The following is a 21,356-nucleotide window of genomic DNA, read 5'->3' on the forward strand; positions in this document are numbered from 1 at the left end:
TTCGGCGGTATGCTTTCCTATATAAACTAAACTATACTTTGTTTGCAGTCCAATTTGCAACACTAGTTTCTGTCGGCAATTTGCGGTCAAAAAACTGTTCCGCTCCCCGTCTCATCGGGTCTCTGAGCACGCCGGCTGTCCTCAATTACCTCACTTAAATACACACCGGGAGGTACACGGAAACAGATCATACGATATAAAATTAAACAATCACTTCATCAAAACATATTCACCATGGCAACATAAATCATTTTCCATCATTAAATCATTTATCAAATTATGAATCGAAATAACAACTTTGTGGCTCTAACACTGACACAGAACGATTTTAGAAGCAATGTATTTCTATTGGCAGTATGTTTCGTGCCTGCAACAAATAATCACAGATTATAAGGAGAAAGTATTCTGAGGCTCTGAGCCATTTCTTTTCCTCGCGGACGGCAACAAAACTCCAACATTATACAATTCAAAATAAAAGCGATAGGGTTAGGCTTAGGGTGAGATATTGAGTAAGAACATGTTTTTATGAACCACACAGCTTCTGGTACGGCCGGACAAAAAGACGTGGTGCAGGCACGAAACATACTACCAATAGAAATACATTGCTTTTAAAATCGTTCGGTGTGACACTAATTCTTTTTGAAAATCGTGTTGGTGAACACGAATCAATAGATTAAATTAATTTCGTGATAACACGAAATGCTGTGAGACTGGGTTGGATTATACTGCCGTTTTGTTGTATATATCTTCTGCTGTGACTGTTGATCCCATGATGTTTATTTTTTTTAATTAAATCTTTATTGTCACATTATACAGAGGAAATACAGAGAAATTATTTTCTCGAGATACAGGGATGGGGAAGGGGTTTGACTGTGTGTATTTGTATGTGTGTGAGTATGTAGGTGTGTATGTGTATGTGTGCATATATGTATATCAGTGTATGTGTGTGAGTATGTAGGTGTGTATATGTATATATGTTAATCAACAGATAAAGTTGATTAATAATACTAATAATATCAATAATAATGCATAAAAATTATAATTATTGCAGATTACAAATGATAAATAAATCATTTAGGGACAAGGGGGTGAGATTAAATAAGTTATACTTCTTCTCACTCCTTTTCGAACAGATGTGGCACTGTTTATGTTGCTAATGCTGTTGTTGTTGTTGTTGTTGTTGTTGTTGTAAATGTCGTTTTTTGTTTTGTAATTTTTTTGTTTTGATTTGTCTTACATGACTATGCACTGCAACATTTGTTTTGTTTTTGTAATTTTACTTGTTCTAAATAAAAATGTATCAATCAATCAATGCATGACAACATGTAACGAAAGGCCAGCGAAGCAATACAAAATACAAACAAAATAAAAGGCTATCATGTCATCATATTCTTGATTCTTGATGATACGCGTAACTATTAGCTGTTGTTCCAGATAAATGTCCTAGTTTTGTATAAAGTACATTTTCCCCACTTTCCGTTGAGTTGTGTTTCTCTTTATAAGTGCGTTTTTCCATCAAAAAGATTTCTTCCACAACTGTTACCCATTGGTCTGTCCTTGGTGTTGATCCCATGAAGTCTTAATAATGTTTTTCTCGGACATGACTCACACAGCGTGTCTGAAAACAAAACCCTGCTCTTCTCTAACGACCCTCCATCTTTCTATAAATCCCTGAATGATTAAAAATAGCCGGGTCGACGCGGGCTGATCCCACGGGGACGATGCACTGTAGGATATAATGAGGGTTTGTGGGCGGACGAATAAAACAAGCTGTGTGTGTGTGTGTGTGTGTGTGTGTGTGTGTGTGTGTGTGTGTGTGTGTGTGTGTGTGTGTGTGTGTGTGTGTGTGTGTGTGTGTGTGTGTGTGTGTGTGTGTGTGTGTGTGACTTACCATTGACGCAGAACTCATACGGAGAACACAGCTCGTCTTCAAACAGGCAGCCTGGAAGAGAGCGGAGACAAGGGTTACGAACACAGACAGGAATAACGCTCTATATGACAAGTGCAAACATGGAATATATATCGTCTGTTTTCAGAGTGGGTTGAACAGGTTGGACACAAAAGCATTTTGAATCTCACCTTTGATCAGTTTCTGGACATGTTATGGTCTCACTGAATGCAATGATGGCAATAAAGGCAAATAATACAACAACCTTAGAGAGAGGGTGTCTCCCCGTTACAAAGTGTGAAACGTGGCATTAAGTATCTTGTGGATTTGAAATGATATGCTTTACTTAAGGTTTGAACTACAGGTGAGCCAGACAAAGAATTTGGAATGTCATCTTGGACATTTTTGCTCAATTTATGGACATTTTATGGTCTAAAGAAATACAATAATGGTAATTTTTAAAGTCATGCAAGGTGCAGAACATGGCATATCGTTAATTGGAAACTGTCTCTGCTTTATATGATTGTAGATTGAATTTACTTAAGGTTTGAACTACAGGTGAGCCAGACAAAGCATTTTGAGTGTCAACTTGGATGTTTTTGATAATTTCTGGATGTTTCATGGTCTAAATAAATACAATAATGGCAATTAAGGCAAATCGAGTACTTTTTAAAGTCATGCAAGGGACTGGCATCTTCTTCACTGGAAACTGTCTCTGCTTAGAATTATTGTAGATTGAATTTACACAGAAGTAGAAACTCCTTTCAGGGTCAAAACAATGATCCCATCTCCAGCCACTTTTGAGTTTGTTTCAAAGTTCATCCTCCAGAGTGTACGGTGGAAACGCACAGACAACTGGGTCAAGCATCAGCACTCGTTCGTTCCTTAAGACTTGATCTATTTTCCATTTCCCTGCTTCAGCTCATCAGAAGCAGTGAAGTCATTGGATGCTTCCTCCGAATACAGATCAGTCTGTCAGACCTCTCTAAGTAAGGAGAAGGGAAAGGTGTGAGGAGAGATAATCAGGACAGCTTTCAATGAGAAGTTTCTGCAAGTTTCTCCTTTGCAGGTCCATCGTAATGATCTGTATTATAACTGTAAAGTGTGTCTGCATGATAACCTGATTATACAGACACAATTTTGTCGAGAACTGGAGGGCACATTTCATGAAATTACATCATTTGGAGTTAACGGCATCGATATGTCAGCAGAATGGCTGTTTAACGACATCATAACGGAAATGTAAGGTCGCTCCGATCTCAGAAGCTAAGAGGCAGAATGTCCTGAGCTGGAGAGGAACTTCTTCAAAAGCAAACACCACAAATGGATTTCTTCTAACATTATTTCAAAAATACTCACATCGCTCATTTCCATGGATGGATGACGCCACTTTTTAAAGGTGAGGCATAACTCTGAAAAGTTTCCTGCTACAGCAAATCTATAGTGAGTGGAAATGTAAAAAGGAGGAATTGAAAAACTACTAAGTACTGCAGAATAAAGCTCATTTGGACGGATTATAATAAGTCTCACTGCCAGAGACAAATCCACAGGGAGGAAATGTATAAATAGTCCATTTAGAGATCAAATTAAATTACCTGTCAGTGAGCTAGCGAGCGTTAGCTGTCTTTATATCAAGCTAAATAGCGAAAGTTAGCTATCTTATCAATCCATCTATCAAAACCAAATCCAAACATTAGCTATCTACTTTACAAACATGCAATTTAGAAGCAAATTGGAGTTTGAAAACAGATAAAGCAACAAAACATCCAAATTGGTGAAGCACTTTTGGAAATATTGTCCATATAGGCTATAATGCTAATTACAAATGTTCTCCACTTACGCTAATCGCACAAATTGCCCAACATATGCAATGTAGCATCCGGCAGTTTCTAATTGCCCCTACTTTACAAAGCCTACATCAAACGTTGGGGTCCTCAACATGTCCAGGTTGTTGGCATTTAGACTATTTTAAAGAGCAAACCTCCCTCTCACTGCCAGAGACAAAGGTCCACAGGGATCAAATGTAAACAAACATCAATCGAGAAACAAAACGTAATTACCTATCTAGCTAACTAGCGAACATTAGCATTCGATCTAACAAGCTGGCTAGCAAGTGTTAGCTATCTATCAATCCATCTATCAAAATCACTACGTAACATTAACTTTACAATCCGGCAATTTAGAACTACCGGTAAATTGGAGTTCGACAACAGATCACATCGACTCCAATATCGTCAAACTCGGTCAAGCGGTATTGGAAATATTGTCCATATAAGCTATAATGTGAATTAGTGCAACTTGCCCAACATATGCAATGTAGCATCTGGCAGTTTTCTAATTGCCCCTACTTCACATTGCTTACAATGAACTTTGGGGTACTCAGGTTTTTAGCAAATTGACTATTTTACAGAAAGAACCTCTACACAGAATTTAAGATTGAAGCTGAGTGCAAACAAATGAAATGTAAGACACTTCTAAACCCTCAAAGAGCCGTGCTGTCCCTCTTGACTCTCGCTCTGAAATTTGTGTCCGTCCATCAGCTTCTCCTCCTCTCAATATTAATTACGACGACCCTCCGATTAATGAAGCATCCAGTCTGTCACTGTGTGTGTGTGTGTGTGTGTGTGTGTGTGTGTGTGTGTGTGTGTGTGTGTGAGTGTGTGTGTGTGTGTGTGTGTGTGTGTGTGTGTGTATGTGTGTATGTGTGTATCTGTGTCTGTATGTGTATGTGTGTGTGTGTGTGTGTGTGTGTGTGTGTGTGTGTGTGTGTGTGTGTGTGTGTGTGTGTGTGTGTGTGTGTGTGTGTGTGTGTGTGTGTGTGTGTGTGTGTGTGTGTGTGTGTGTGTGTGTGTGTGTGTGTGTGTGTGTGTGTGTGTGTGTGTGTGTGTGTGTGTGTGTGTGTGTGATAGACAGGGACATAAGCCATGGAAGAGTTGATTAAAATGGTGCTTTTTAATTAAAATGCAATCACAGTGGATGCTTCTGATTACCTGAGAATGCTCCACTCACCTAAGTAAGAATAAAAAATGTATCCAGGTTGTATCTTAACGAAGCTTCCTGACAAATTAAAAAGGCACTATTGTGTTGTGTAACTCTATCCATCTAGCACAGAAAATAACCTTTCTAAAAAGGCACTAAACAGGCTATTGAGTGTTGATGCTGAGTTGCCAAGTGAACATCATAACAGCGGCTCATCAATGGGAAGTGGAGCCTCAGTGGGATTTAGTGTACATACAGATAACCTGAGTGGGCTGCTTATTGTGGAAACTCAACCTTTTGTGTAATGTGTGTATCCACCGCCATAACTAGCAGCTGTTTTAAAGAGTACCTGACCTCCCTTTATATTAATAGAACAATAATGTCATTGTTAGCTAATGAATGTTTCCATGCTGAACAACGGCAACATGACAACGTTTCCATTGGTCCCTCTTCTTTAGAGAAGACCAGGAAATGATGGATACACGGATCGTGTTCAAATCAATAGGCACGCAATGACTCTAAATAATAATGATCACGCCACCAAACACACATTCAGACTAAAGGAACCAGCCTGTTTGGAAAATGAGAGAAGTAGAAAGTACAGGTATTTGAGTTCAACATGAGAGAAGTAGAAAGTACAGGTATTTGAGTTCAACATGTAAGAAGTAGAAAGTACAGGTATTTGAGTTCAACATGTAAGAAGTAGAAAGTACAGGTATTTGAGTTCAACATGTAAGAAGTAGAAAGTACAGGTATTTGAGTTCAACATGTAAGAAGTAGAAAGTACAGGTATTTGAGTTCAACATGTAAGAAGTAGAAAGTACAGGTATTTGAGTTCAACATGTAAGAAGTAGAAAGTACAGGTATTTGTGTTCAACATGTAAGAAGTAGAAAGTACAGGTATTTGAGTTCAACATGTGAGAAGTAGAAAGTACAGGTATTTGTGTTCAACATGTAAGAAGTAGAAAGTACAGGTATTTGAGTTCAACATGTGAGAAGTAGAAAGTACAGGTATTTGAGTTCAACATGTGAGAAGTAGAAAGTACAGGTATTTGAGTTCAACATGTGAGAAGTAGAAAGTACAGGTATTTGAGTTCAACATGTTTGACGGGGACCAAAGAGGATGCTGGGAGTCTGGCAGCTGTCACAGGAAATATTTCACTCTCCGACATTTCTTTTATTATAATGATAAGCTGCGACCAAGGACACCTGACTCATTTTTACTCACACAGGAGCCAAAAAAGCCATTTCAGAGCCGAGCCGCGGGCGACACCGGCAATAAAAGTTTGAGTGAATTGAAAAAGGGAGCGTCACCTGAAAGCGAATCAGCCTGACACCATGTCCGCAGATTTTAACATCTTGTGTCATCAAGGCGTTCCTCTTTCTGAAATGAAAGATGTCTGCGAGCTTCTCTGCACAGAAAGCTCTGTTCTTGTTAGGATCTGCATGTCACACGTCTGCACAAGTATAATATACTTTAATGTTGTTTAATATTGTCTGCTTATCTGTATTATTGTTTTGCATTGTTGGAGAAGCCTGACCTAAGATTTTCAACGACACAATTACTCTGTAGCTATGTTAGTTTGACTATAAAGAACCTTGAAGCTTGCAGCGCTGCCAAAAGTTTCACGTATTCCTCGTGGAGTTTTCAGATTAACACGATAAGAGTATGTTTTAACAGACGTTTGAATGCTGCTCCAGTACAATCCCTTTTCACGCCACAAAAGTACCGTGCCACGTTACTGTTAAAGGCAGAGCTTCATAATTAGGGGAATGCATTTATTAGCTACTGACATTTAAAAATGTTCTTCATACCAAATCTTACCATTTCTATTCAATCTGGCAGACTGACTTTAATTCAGGCACTATTTGTCGCTGTTATTGTAAAAGGAACTTCCTGAAGTGAATCTCCTTTAGCCTCCTATGCATGTCTTCACATCTGAGCACCACTGTATTTGTCATGCAATTACTTAGTTTGTAAAGATTAAGAAAGCCAATAAATATATTTAGAAATCACAATGACTCATGTATTCTTCTTAAAGCTACAGCCAGCAGCTAGTTAGCTTAGCATAAAGACTGCAAGCAGGGGGAAACAGCTAGCGTGGCTCAGATAGTGATATTTTAGACATGCTCTGATCTTTGTGTATTTCCCAAAATAACATCCAATAGGTTTTTTTGCTTTTATCCAAAGCAACCCACATACACTTCAGTGCCGTAGACAAGCCTTTGGGAGCAACCGGGGGTTAAGCCTGCACCAAATGTGATGCATGAGAGAAAAACGTTATTTAAAAAGATGAATAATTAACAGGAGGAGGGTCCTGGAGGTCGCTGTGACTGAAGAGGTAGCATGACATGAACCCACCTGACAACCAGAGTGTAACCAAACACATTCCTCACTCATTTTCCAGGGGATTTGTCTCAGAAACCTCCATGCTGGCGGCAGCGACCATGAATTAAACATGGCAGCTCCACTGCGGCAACAGAAGAACCCAGAAATAGGCCAGCTTGACCTTTTTCGGTGACCCGCGCTGAATGATTCAGACATTTGATTGTCTCCCATCTGCTGAGGATTGATTGGGGGTTGAAGTGCCGAATCAGAGCGAGTCAAACGGACGAAATGAACCAACAAGCTCCAGCCTGGAGGAAACTGTGCACTCCTTTATCAGAAGTAAAAGGATTATAAGTGCCAATTGAAGCGCAGGTAATCACAATGCAACAGCGTTAGGGTACTACTTTCCCTACGGATAATAAGTCACCTGAGAGCGAAGTGCCAACGCAATTTAAAAACCATTTGGTGACAAACACGATACAAAGGCCCAAATCTATTCCATCAGGAGAGACGAGCTGCAGAAACAATGCAGATATAAAAACACAAATATCATAGAAGAGACACTACATACTGATATACACCTGAACATCAGCAGGAGAGGACTCTTTAAAGTAGAGACACTACATACTGATATACACCTGAACATCAGCAGGAGAGGACTCTTTAAAGTAGAGACACTACATACTGATATACACCTGAACATCAGCAGGAGAGGACTCTTTAAAGTAGAGACACTACATACTGATATACACCTGAACACCAGCAGGAGAGGACTCTTTAAAGTAGAGACACTACATACTGATATACACCTGAACATCAGCAGGAGAGGACTCTTTAAAGTAGAGACACTACAAACTGATATACACCTGAACATCAGCAGGAGAGGACTCTTTAAAGTAGAGACACTACATACTGATATACACCTGAACACCAGCAGGAGAGGACTCTTTAAAGTAGAGACACTACATACTGATATACACCTGAACATCAGCAGGAGAGGACTCTTTAAAGTAGAGACACTACATACTGATATACACCTGAACATCAGCAGGAGAGGACTCTTTAAAGTAGAGACACTACATACTGATATACACCTGAACATCAGCAGGAGAGGACTCTTTAAAGTAGAGACACTACATACTGATATACACCTGAACATCAGCAGGAGAGGACTCTTTAAAGTAGAGACACTACATACTGATATACACCTGAACATCAGCAGGAGAGGACTCTTTAAAGTAGAGACACTACATACTGAGGACTCTTTAAAGTAGAGACACTACATACTGATATACACCTGAACATCAACAGGAGAGGACTCTTTAAAGTAGAGACACAACATACTGATATACACCTGAACATCAGCAGGAGAGGACTCTTTAAAGTAGAGACACTACATACTGATATACACCTGAACATCAGCAGGAGAGGACTCTTTAAAGTAGAGACACTACATACTGATATACACCTGAACATCAGCAGGAGAGGACTCTTTAAAGTAGAGACACTACATACTGATATACACCTGAACATCAGCAGGAGAGGACTCTTTAAAGTAGAGACACTACATACTGAGGACTCTTTAAAGTAGAGACACTACATACTGATATACACCTGAACATCAACAGGAGAGGACTCTTTAAAGTAGAGACACAACATACTGATATACACCTGAACATCAGCAGGAGAGGACTCTTTAAAGTAGAGACACTACATACTGATATACACCTGAACATCAGCAGGAGAGGACTCTTTAAAGTAGAGACACTACATACTGAGGACTCTTTAAAGTAGAGACACTACATACTGATATACACCTGAACATCAACAGGAGAGGACTCTTTAAAGTAGAGACACAACATACTGATATACACCTGAACATCAGCAGGAGAGGACTCTTTAAAGTAGAGACACTACATACTGATATACACCTGAACATCAGCAGGAGAGGACTCTTTAAAGTAGAGACAATACATACTGATATACACCTGAACATCAGCAGGAGAGGACTCTTTAAAGTAGAGACACTACATACTGATATACACCTGAACATCAGCAGGAGAGGACTCTTTAAAGTAGAGACACTACATACTGAGGACTCTTTAAAGTAGAGACACTACATACTGATATACACCTGAACATCAACAGGAGAGGACTCTTTAAAGTAGAGACACAACATACTGATATACACCTGAACATCAGCAGGAGAGGACTCTTTAAAGTAGAGACACTACATACTGATATACACCTGAACATCAGCAGGAGAGGACTCTTTAAAGTAGAGACACTACATACTGATATACACCTGAACATCAACAGGAGAGGACTCTTTAAAGTAGAGACACAACATACTGATATACACCTGAACATCAGCAGGAGAGGACTCTTTAAAGTAGAGACACTACATACTGATATACACCTGAACATCAACAGGAGAGGACTCTTTAAAGTAGAGACACAAAATACTGATATACACCTGAACATCAGCAGGAGAGGACTCTTTAAAGTAGAGACACTACATACTGATATACACCTGAACATCAGCAGGAGAGGACTCTTTAAAGTAGAGACACTACATACTGAGGACTCTTTAAAGTAGAGACACTACATACTGATATACACCTGAACATCAACAGGAGAGGACTCTTTAAAGTAGAGACACAACATACTGATATACACCTGAACATCAGCAGGAGAGGACTCTTTAAAGTAGAGACACTACATACTGATATACACCTGAACATCAGCAGGAGAGGACTCTTTAAAGTAGAGACACTACATACTGAGGACTCTTTAAAGTAGAGACACTACATACTGATATACACCTGAACATCAACAGGAGAGGACTCTTTAAAGTAGAGACACAACATACTGATATACACCTGAACATCAGCAGGAGAGGACTCTTTAAAGTAGAGACACTACATACTGATATACACCTGAACATCAACAGGAGAGGACTCTTTAAAGTAGAGACACAACATACTGATATACACCTGAACATCAGCAGGAGAGGACTCTTTAAAGTAGAGACACTACATACTGATATACACCTGAACATCAGGCTCGATGTGGATGTGTTTGTGAGCCAAGTTTGTCAGAAAGTGTCACTACATTAGCCATTTCAATTAGTCACAAACACAGGAAGAAACCTCCCACATCAGCCTCTCTCCGCTGCCTCTCTTCCTCCCAGCAGTCATTTTGTTTCTGTGCTGCCCTGAGTAATGGTCTGGAGTATTAATCAGCCTCTCCCTGAGCCGAAGCAGACACATTACTGCTTTAATAACAGCTGAGATAGCAGACATTAATTCTTGTGCTCAACCTTCGCAGCCTTCAGAAGTCTCATTACTGTGTTATTGTCCTCATTATAAATCTTGGCTGGTCTGGTGACCTTCAGACTGAATTCCTTTACAAACGCTGCTTCAGTTTGAAAAGAATAAAATAAAAAGGTAAAACAGAGACGATAAAATGTCCTCTTTATACACCAGGGTTTTTTCAAACGTGTGTCACCAAGGTGGGATTTACATGACTTCACGTCACCACCGCTAAGCTAAAGGAGGCTAATGTTGGGCTCTAAAGGAACTACAGCACGGTCACATGACTTCACGTCACCACCGCTAAGCTAAAGGAGGCTAATGTTGGGCTCTAAAGGAACTACAGCACGGTCCCATGACTTCACGTCACCACCGCTAAGCTACAGGAGGCTAATGTTGGGCTCTAAAGGAACTACAGCACGGTCACATGACTTCACGTCACCACCGCTAAGCTACAGGAGGCTAATGTTGGGCTATAAAGGAACTGTAGCACGGTCACATGACTTCACGTCACCACCGCTAAGCTAAAGGAGGCTAATGTTGGGCTCTAAAGGAACTACAGCACGGTCACATGACTTCACGTCACCACCGCTAAGCTAAAGGAGGCTAATGTTGGGCTCTAAAGGAACTACAGCACGGTCCCATGACTTCACGTCACCACCGCTAAGCTACAGGAGGCTAATGTTGGGCTCTAAAGGAACTACAGCACGGTCACATGACTTCACGTCACCACCGCTAAGCTAAAGGAGGCTAATGTTGGGCTATAAAGGAACTACAGCACGGTCACATGACTTCACGTCACCACCGCTAAGCTAAAGGAGGCTAATGTTGGGCTATAAAGGAACTATAGCACGGTCACATGACTTCAGGTCACCACCGCTAAGCTAAAGGAGGCTAATGTTGGGCTATATAGGAACTGTAGCACGGTCACATGACTTCACGTCACCACCGCTAAGCTAAAGGAGGCTAATGTTGGGCTATAAAGGAACTACAGCACGGTCACATGACTTCACGTCACCACCCGCTAAGCTAAAGGAGGCTAATGTTGGGCTATAAAGGAACTACAGCACGGTCACATGACTTCACGTCACCACCGCTAAGCTAAAGGAGGCTAATGTTGGGCTATAAAGGAACTACAGCACGGTCACATGACTTCACGTCACCACCGCTAAGCTAAAGGAGGCTAATGTTGGGCTATATAGGAACTGTAGCACGGTCACATGACTTCACGTCACCACCGCTAAGCTAAAGGAGGCTAATGTTGGGCTATAAAGGAACTACAGCACGGTCACATCACTTCACGTCACCACCGCTAAGCTAAAGGAGGCTAATGTTGGGCTATATAGGAACTGTAGCACGGTCACATGACTTCACGTCACCACCGCTAAGCTAAAGGAGGCTAATGTTGGGCTATAAAGGAACTACAGCACGGTCACATCACTTCACGTCACCACCGCTAAGCTAAAGGAGGCTAATGTTGGGCTATATAGGAACTGTAGCACGGTCACATGACTTCACGTCACCACCGCTAAGCTAAAGGAGGCTAATGTTGGGCTATAAAGGAACTACAGCACGGTCACATGACTTCACGTCACCACCCGCTAAGCTAAAGGAGGCTAATGTTGGGCGTGATGACGTTTAGTCGTGTCATTTAGACACTTGTTTGCAACTGCCATGTTTAAATTCACCAGTGGGGTATTTACTGGTATTTTATGTCATAGAATACACATCTCTTCAGCTTGAGTTAACCATAGACCTTATTTATAATCACAAACACGTCCAAAAACCCACAGAGTTGTAGATGAGGGAACCGGAAGTTAGTCTTCTCAGTGATTTTTAAGACTCATCTCTGCACCACTCTTAAGCTTTTCAGATTCACCTTGAACCAGGGAAGAGAGAATAACGAGATGGATTGCTTCGACGCGTCTGTTTGACATCGTTCTGACTTCCTTCCTCTCACAAGCGCCGCTGACATTACTCGGGTAGAGAACACAGAAGCGCAGCCAGCCGCTTTGCTCCCACTCCCTCATCTCAATAATCACTCGAAGCCAACACACTCCTCCGAGCATCTGTTGAGTCACAAAGAAACATTGCACGTCGTCTGTTATCACACCAGCCGTGGCATCAACCCAAGCCAGGAATATACAGCCTGCTTTGATACTCATTGCTTACACTCAAAATAAACCTTTTATTCTCCTTCCATTTTGAAGCTAATCCGTCTGCAATTCAGAAGACAAGGCAGTGCAGCTGAGAGGTTCATTCACACTGAGAGCTGTTTATTAGTTACATCAATAGGAGTAATTCACAACAACAGACGATGGAGGAAAATCTTGATGTTCGACCAATTACACTTAAAAGCTGCAGCTGTTGAGAATGTTAATTTGGAAGAACAGGCTTTATGCAAACAACACGCCAAATGCTCATTTAACCACTATGCCCGAAAGAAGGGCTGTGTTTCCCAATCAAATCACATCCAATGAATAGTTTGCCATTTCATTGAGTAGCTCCTCTAGAGTCTGAACCGAAGGACGACTCTGTACGATCAAGATGACTCACACATCCTAAGAAATAAGAAAACTGAGACTATGACAGACTGTGTTTTATCCATTTTGGCAGGTCTTTTAGTTTTTATCTTTGGTAATTATGAGTTGGTTTCAGCGGGCATTGGAGCAGAGTTTAGAAATGCATGCTTTCAAAGACAGTATGAGGAATTGTCGCTGTTGAAAGCCTATTGATAACGTTAATGGACTGGATTTATAAAGCGTTTTATCCAGTCTTACGACTACTCAAAGCACAAAACAAGTCAGCATTCATACAGAGACAGGAAAGTGCCACCTGCTCAAGTAAGCCAACATTCACACACACTTTCACACACTGTTGGCTATCAGGGTATTTTGCCCAAGGATACTTCAACATGTTGACCCACAACCCTTTGATTGGAAGGAATAGACCTAGTTTAAACTGGTTTATAAATGGGTTTTTGGCCATACTAAATCTCCAGGGATGGCGAAGTTAGCTTGTTTCAGTCCAGGTCGAAATATCTAAACACAGATTTGATGGATTGTCAGGAAATGTATAGACATTCAAGGTCCCCAGAAGATGAATCCTACTGACACTGGGATTGACATAATGGATTGGCATGTAGGAATTACTTTGATGGTCTCTGGACGTTTACTCTAGCGCCATTAAAATGTAATTTGTCTGAAGTTTGAGATCAAATACCCACAATACCCTCAACTGTACTTAGTTCGTAATGCTTATTGACAAATGCATGGCATGGTAAACACTAAAAACATACATTTAACAGAGCCACAAGCATGCAAATCTTAGCATTTAGCTCAAAGCAATGCTCTGCCTTGGCAATTCATGATTGGTCTTCATATACAGTATATTTATTGTATTTCAATTCAGTTGTGCCACCCTCTTAAATCTCCTGGGACAGATTTCCGTGCAATAATAAGACAATACCAACCACACGACATGTAGAATAAAAACAAACCACCTGCAGTAAAAAAACAAGATGTCTAACCTCAGTGACGTGTTCGAAACCCACCCTGTTGTAAAACATTCATCCTCAATCCTCTCCCATGATTTATCACCACTATAAGATGTTAGATATCAGCACTCAGTCATATATCTACGGGATGTCGGAGCCCTGAGGCAAAATAGATAGAGCTCAGCCGCCTATGAATCAAATCTAACTTGTCTGGGTTTATTATGCGATGGCTGCTGAAAGCCAGCAATAATGAAAAGACCCAGCAGCACAGCCTCAGAGGACAATGTCTCCATGTATAGGAGATAATGACCCTGTCACATATCTACATCCATTAGTTACTGTTACACGTCTTAATTTATACCATTTTAGAGCGACAGAATCCTGACAACCTGCTGCGAATGAGCTAATGGTTACTCAGATTGATGTTTCTCTGTTTCACAAAACTTGCTCAAAGTCCTTATGTTGCTAACAAATCATGACCTTGCATCTAGAGAGCGGCCGCCTTTCGAGTTAACTACAAATTAGGATTCAGGACGCTGCCAAACCTTTGCAAACAGAATTGAGATGCTGAACAGAATTTTAAGCCATCTATCAAAAAAGCTAGCTGGCTAATGTTAGCTATCTTATTTACAAGTTATTTTAAGTAAGCAATCTACTTTACAAGTTAGCTTAACTAGCTACATACTTTACACGTAAGCTTAAATTAGCTACCTACTTTACAAGTTAGCTTAGCTTAGCTACATACTTTACAAGTTAGCTTAGCTACATACTTTACAAGTTAGCTACCTACTACAAGTTAGCTTCCTACTTTACAAGTTAGTCTCCTACTTTACAAGTTAGCTTAAGTTAGCTACATACTTTACAAGTTAGCTACACACTTTACAAGTTAGCTTCCTACTTTACAAGTTAGCTTAACTACATACTTTACAAGTTAGCTTAAATTAGCTACCTACTACAAGTTAGCTTCCTACTTTGCAAGTTAGCTTAAGATAGCTTCCTACTTTACAAGTTAGCTTAAGTTAACTTCCTACTTTACAAGTTAGCTTAAGATAGCTTAAGATAGCTTCCCACTTTACAAGTTAGCTTAAGTTAGCTTCCCACTTTACAAGTTAGCTTAAGTTAGCTTCCTACTTTACAAGTTAGCTTAAGTTAGCTTCCTACTTTACAAGTTAGCTTAAGATAGCTTCCTACTTTACAAGTTAGCTTAAGATAGCTTCCTACTTTACAAGTTAGCTTAAGTTAGCTTCCTACTTTACAAGTTAGCTTAAGTTAGCTTCCTACTTTACAAGTTAGCTTAAGTTAGCTTCCTACTTTACAAGTTAGCTTAAGTTAGCTTCCTACTTTACAAGTTAGCTTAAGTTAGCTTCCTACTTTACAAGTTAGCTTAAGATAGCTTCCTACTTTACAAGTTAGCTTAAGTTAGCTTCCTACTTTACAAGTTAGCTTAAGTTAGCTTCCTACTTTACAAGTTAGCTTAAGATAGCTTCCTACTTTACAAGTTAGCTTAAGTTAGCTTCCTACTTTACAAGTTAGCTTAAGTTAGCTTCCTACTTTATAAGTTAGCTTAAGATAGCTTCCTACTTTACAAGTTAGCTTAAGTTAGCTTCCTACTTTACAAGTTAGCTTAAGTTAGCTTCCTACTTTATAAGTTAGCTTAAGATAGCTTCCTACTTTACAAGTTAGCTTAAGTTAGCTTCCTACTTTACAAGTTAGCTTAAGTTAGCTTCCTACTTTACAAGTTAGCTTAAGTTAGCTTCCTACTTTATAAGTTAGCTTAAGATAGCTTCCTACTTTACAAGTTAGCTTAAGTTAGCTTCCTACTTTACAAGTTAGCTTAAGATAGCTTCCTACTTTACAAGTTAGCTTAAGTTAGCTTCCTACTTTACAAGTTAGCTTAAGTTAGCTTCCTACTTTACAAGTTAGCTTAAGTTAGCTTCCTACTTTACAAGTTAGCTTAAGTTAGCTTCCTACTTTACAAGTTAGCTTAAGTTAGCTTCCTACTTTACAAGTTAGCTTAAGATAGCTTCCTACTTTACAAGTTAGCTTAAGTTAGCTTCCTACTTTACAAGTTAGCTTAAGTTAGCTTCCTACTTTACAAGTTAGCTTAAGATAGCTTCCTACTTTACAAGTTAGCTTAAGTTAGCTTCCTACTTTACAAGTTAGCTTAAGTTAGCTTCCTACTTTATAAGTTAGCTTAAGATAGCTTCCTACTTTACAAGTTAGCTTAAGTTAGCTTCCTACTTTACAAGTTAGCTTAAGTTAGCTTCCTACTTTATAAGTTAGCTTAAGATAGCTTCCTACTTTACAAGTTAGCTTAAGTTAGCTTCCTACTTTACAAGTTAGCTTAAGTTAGCTTCCTACTTTACAAGTTAGCTTAAGTTAGCTTCCTACTTTATAAGTTAGCTTAAGATAGCTTCCTACTTTACAAGTTAGCTTAAGTTAGCTTCCTACTTTACAAGTTAGCTTAAGTTAGCTTCCTACTTTACAAGTTAGCTTAAGATAGCTTCCTACTTTACAAGTTAGCTTAAGATAGCTTCCTACTTTACAAGTTAGCTTAATCGCTACCTACTTCACAAGTTAGCTTAAGTTAGCTACCTATCTAACAAGCTCTCTAGCCCACTCCCTACTTAGTCACAGTTGTATTAAAGGTATCTCAGTTTTGCTATAATCTATATACGATCAAAGTTTACAGTAAATAAGGAAATGCTACACAAGCCTCTGCTAATTAACACGATCAATATTTGTTTTCTTTTTCATGCAGACTCACTTTTGAGGAAACTCTGATATGGAGAGACTTCTGAATGCAGTATTAGAACACACCTAAAACCCAGGAGGTTGTTGAATTCATATTTATTCCATTAAATCCCCAAACGTGACCTTGTGAAGCTGCCTGTCGAGTTAAACTACGTACGGGAGTTATTGGGATTCAGGACGCTGCTAACCCTTTGCAAACAGAGAAGAGATGAACATCATTTTAACACCAAGCCTCGTAGCAAGGCTGGAGTGTTAAAGCAAAACAAAATCAATCCTTGCTCACTTTCCATCGGCAGGTTTCTCTTCAGTAGTCAATGAATGCATTATTCAAATGACACCCTCCTAACTTGAGTGTAAACAGGGCATTAACCTCCCTGCACTCTTATCATAAAGCCTGGTGGAATAGATGCCAATCCTCAATTGAATTAATCCTTTCCCCTCTTTCATCAGAAGAAAGAAATATTTTACCGCCCTCCAGGCTGTATTTTACGACACAATTAAACAGTGTTGTTAAGTTTGTCCAACACCTCCCACTGGTAGCAAACCCTTTGGCTGATTCTCCAGTAGTGAATGATGCCTCACTTCAGGCTGTATATTGAGTCAGCGCAGCAGAAAGAGCAAAGTACAACATGTGACCTCGACTGTCTGATAGAGTTGGACATTATGAAGAGATCAAGGTGACCAAACAGCATGTCTTAGTATTTACCTGCAGTTACATCATCATGTAAAAGGTGATGTAAGGGTGAATGTGAAACATGTGAGGCAGTGTTTCTCCAGTTTAGCACAAGTAGCATTGTGAAAAGGACCTTTCATTTGGGATTATTTACAGCTACAGTGCGCCTATGTAATGTTTTTACAGCTTCCATCCTCTGTTAGTGGCTGCAGGATGAGATACTGGCCCTAAATCTCATATTAGCACATTTGAATAACTCTCTAGTGTCTCTTGGCTCTGCTATGACACACTATCAAAGGTACCGAAGCACAACGGCTGCTAGAACTCCAGACTAAAGCTCCTGTTGACTTAAAATGCTAAATAACTCTCACTGCAAGAAGGGGAGACAAAGGTTTACGGAGTTGAAATGTAAAACAAAAGAGAGCCAAATAAATTACCTGTCAGTGTGCAATTGAGCTAGAACACTTTAGCTATATATGTAACGAGCTAACGAGCAAACGTTATCCATCTACTGTACTTGACTTGTTAGCTCGCTTACGTTAGCTACCTATGTTTTCATATATTCAGGCTACAGATGATATGCTTTTGTTATACCTTCATTTTAGGCCTATGAGTTTCTTAATTGAATTGTAAGAAACTGTAAGCATCTCAGCTTTGCTAGTGTCTATAGGCTACCATACATTTTTTACAGTAAATGTTAAGGAATTATACATAGATTTAAAGATTAAAGGGTAGATCAGGCCTATATCAACAGGTATCTCATGCTAATTGTCTGCCTGTCCATCTATTTCAACCAGTTCCTTAAGAAAAATATCAATTCAAACATAGTTTATTGTTATAAAATGAGTAATTTAAGGTAGTTAGTCATTTAATTCCACTTAATTCCCCTTGAAGCAGGACAGGATATCAGAGCTTGAAATACTTCTTATATAATATCTAATATTACCACCGAGTCACACTTACACAAGACAAGACATACTAAAAAAGTTGGTGAATTGTTCAGGCTAACATCCCACTTTCTAGTTTTATTCACAGGGCCATCTTCACGCCACGATCACATTTTAAAGCACTTTAATTTAATAATCAGAGCAGCTGCAGACTCCTCCCTCTCCGTCTGGCTCGTGTTTTCTCAGACAGACAGGACCTAAACACCCACATACAGAAACTCCCATCCCTGCTTTCATTCTTTCCAGCAAACCAGCACACCTTGATCCTAAGCGTGGAATAACAAAGCGCAGTGGGACTCATTAAAAACAACAAGCACCCTCTAAGCTCCCAGAAAACCCTCAGAAAAAAAAGACATGCTGTGAATTCAATAAGGGAAATTCACCTGGGGATTAAACACTGACTCATTCACAAGTATCGTACATTAACAGGGAAATAAAAACCCTCTTTTCTAAGATATAGCTTACACATTATACTTCTAAATATAAATATGATGCAGGTACGTGTATGAATCATCACAGAGGAGCCTATATATCCACCGCTCGTTATTACATTAAGTGTATAGGTGCAAATTGAAGCTCACACACCTGAAACGGTATAAATGAGACCCTCTAATATTATATCCGAAGGACACAATTACTTCGATTGCTTCTCTCTGATATAATATGTACTTTGGCCACGTGCCACACTTTTTCAGAAATCACATTTTGAGTCAAGAACAAACCAAGGGTAATGAAAATACAACCGGGCCAAGTGAGGAGGCAAATAGGAAATGATTCAATATTAAAAATGGATTTAAAATGGCATGCATGCTGCAAGGGCCAGTTTGTATGTGCATACAAGCCTTAGATAGTTAGGTGTCATTTAGCCTGGAAAAGTTCTACAGCAGTGAGAATAAATAGCATTTTTCATAAGGAAAGTAATAACTTAAGGTCTAAGAGATTAAATGATGGCATTAGGCTTTATTGATTATGTAATTTATCCATCTTTTTATACAAAGAGCTGCACTATAGGACACGTTTTGGCAAAAGCAAGAAGAAGTGGACGTGCACTTGCATTAAAAATCAATATATAAAATACTTTTGGATTTAAAATGGGCATTACAAGCCTTTAATCCTATGAATGTAAGGACAATATGAGAGTTATGTGGTAATTCAATCTCATTATTGACTGTAAGGTATTTGTTATTAGCAGTTATGATCAATACAATCAGGAGAGTATTGAATTAAGTCTAAGAGAAATGCATTAGGCCTTATGGATTATGTAATGTATCAATGTGCTTATCCAAACAGATGCACCAAACACACGTTTTGGCAAAAGCAATAAGCAAGGGACGTGCTCATGCAATATTATATAAAATAACTTTTGGATTGTTTGTTTCTGAGACAGCTGGATTCAGCACAACGTACAGAGTTAGATACTAAGCTGCTTAATTGATCAAATAGGGGATATATTTAGACTAAAACTGGTTTAATTGCTTACCGAATTTCCTGTCAGCCAGGGCAGGTGAAGAGAGGCTGAGAGCCAGAAAAGAGAGCAGGAGAACGGGAGAGGAAAGTGAATCCATTCCTGAAGAAGATCCAGAGATCCGACCGCTAAACCTGCATGATGGAGGCCGACTCAGGTGAGCTCTGCTGGGGGAGAAACCGGCACTACAGAGGCATGGTTCTTCTGGAGGAAGAAGAAGGCGGAGAGGGGGAAATAAAGATGGCTAAAATGTGCAAAACACACAGACAGTACAGGCGTTGTTTTTTCAGCACCACAAACAGCGACCAGCCGCACGAGGAGCCCCTCCTCAGCGATGACGTCAAACACACATGGTGATGCGTTCAGGGACACAACGATGTTTATTACTGCACAGAAGACACATGGAAAAAAAAACAGGACAAAATAGAGCAAAGTTCACATTCATTTTCATGAGAGCAAAATAGATATGCTACTTTTAGAAAGTAAGTGAGAAAATGTGCTATTAAGGGAAAGCTATAGAAAGGTTTAACATCTTAGTACACATTTATATAAAAATATTATAGTCATTCTGTGGGGTTTATTAATATGTGTTGCTATTAGTGTAGGGATCTTTAGTTCACAGGTGTTACCCACAGACTATAGGTGTTGTTAAAAAGCCTCAAACTTGACAAATATGTTTTAAAATAAAATAAGGGTCAAAATATAAGTCCAAAAAAAAGTATGCTACAGTTAAATACATTACAATTATGAGAAACACATGAAAATACATAGAAATATATATATATATTTCATTAAAATAACATTATAGCCATTTTGTGGGGATTTACTATTAATATAAGGATTTAGTTTAAGTAGAAGCAGACTGCAGGTGTTGTTACCAATCCTAACACTTACCAAATATGTAAAAATGGAAATACTGGACCAACATTTTGCAAAACATATCACTACAGGAAGTCCTAATAATTGACAGACCTTAAGAAATAAATAATGAATCTGATTTCTGACGTCAAACACACGACACAGTGATGCGTTCAGGGACTCCTGGAAGAGGGATGGAGGGATGCACAGAAGCCTTGAAGGCAACACAAGGGAAAAATACAGCAATTTCACATTGATTACCTTTCATTTTCAGTAAACATTTAAATAAAAAAACTTGTAATTAAAGTCCTTATGTGGGGATGTTTAGCTTACTAGTGTTACCCACAGACTGTAGGTGTTGTAACAAAGCATTAGACATCCTCAACATATGTAAACATTTAAAACATATCACTACAGGAAAGGCCTCATTGAAAGGCCTTATACAGTGGGGCAAAAAAGTATTTAGTCAGCAACCAATTGAGCAAGTTCTCCCACTTAAAAAGATGAGAGAGGCCTGTAACTTTCATCCTAGGTATACCTCAACTATGAGAGACAAAATGAGAACAAAAAATCCAGAAAATCACATTGTCTGATTTTTAAAGACTTTATTTGCAAATGGTGGAAAATAATAATTTGGTCAATAACAAAAGTTC

The 21,356-nt window shown here is 39.2% G+C and overlaps 1 protein-coding gene across 1 annotated transcript in view; it reads right to left on the reverse strand.

Annotated features, from left to right (window-relative positions):
- The window catches only part of ptprn2 (protein tyrosine phosphatase receptor type N2), a 172,086-nt gene extending 151,901 nt beyond the window's left edge, over positions 1-20,185 (reverse strand). The window contains exons 1-2 of the mRNA XM_079661853.1: positions 19,861-20,185; positions 1,892-1,942 (exon numbers count right to left, since the gene is read on the reverse strand). Coding sequence (XP_079517979.1) covers positions 1,892-1,942; positions 19,861-19,945 — 136 coding nt within the window. The 5' untranslated portion in view covers positions 19,946-20,185. The remainder of the gene's footprint in view (positions 1-1,891; positions 1,943-19,860) is intronic.
- Between the last annotated feature and the right edge of the window lie 1,171 nt (positions 20,186-21,356).

The sequence above is a fragment of the Notothenia rossii genome (assembly GCF_949606895.1).
Source record: "Notothenia rossii genome assembly, chromosome: 12".
In the NCBI taxonomy this organism is placed as follows: Eukaryota; Metazoa; Chordata; class Actinopteri; order Perciformes; family Nototheniidae; genus Notothenia; species Notothenia rossii.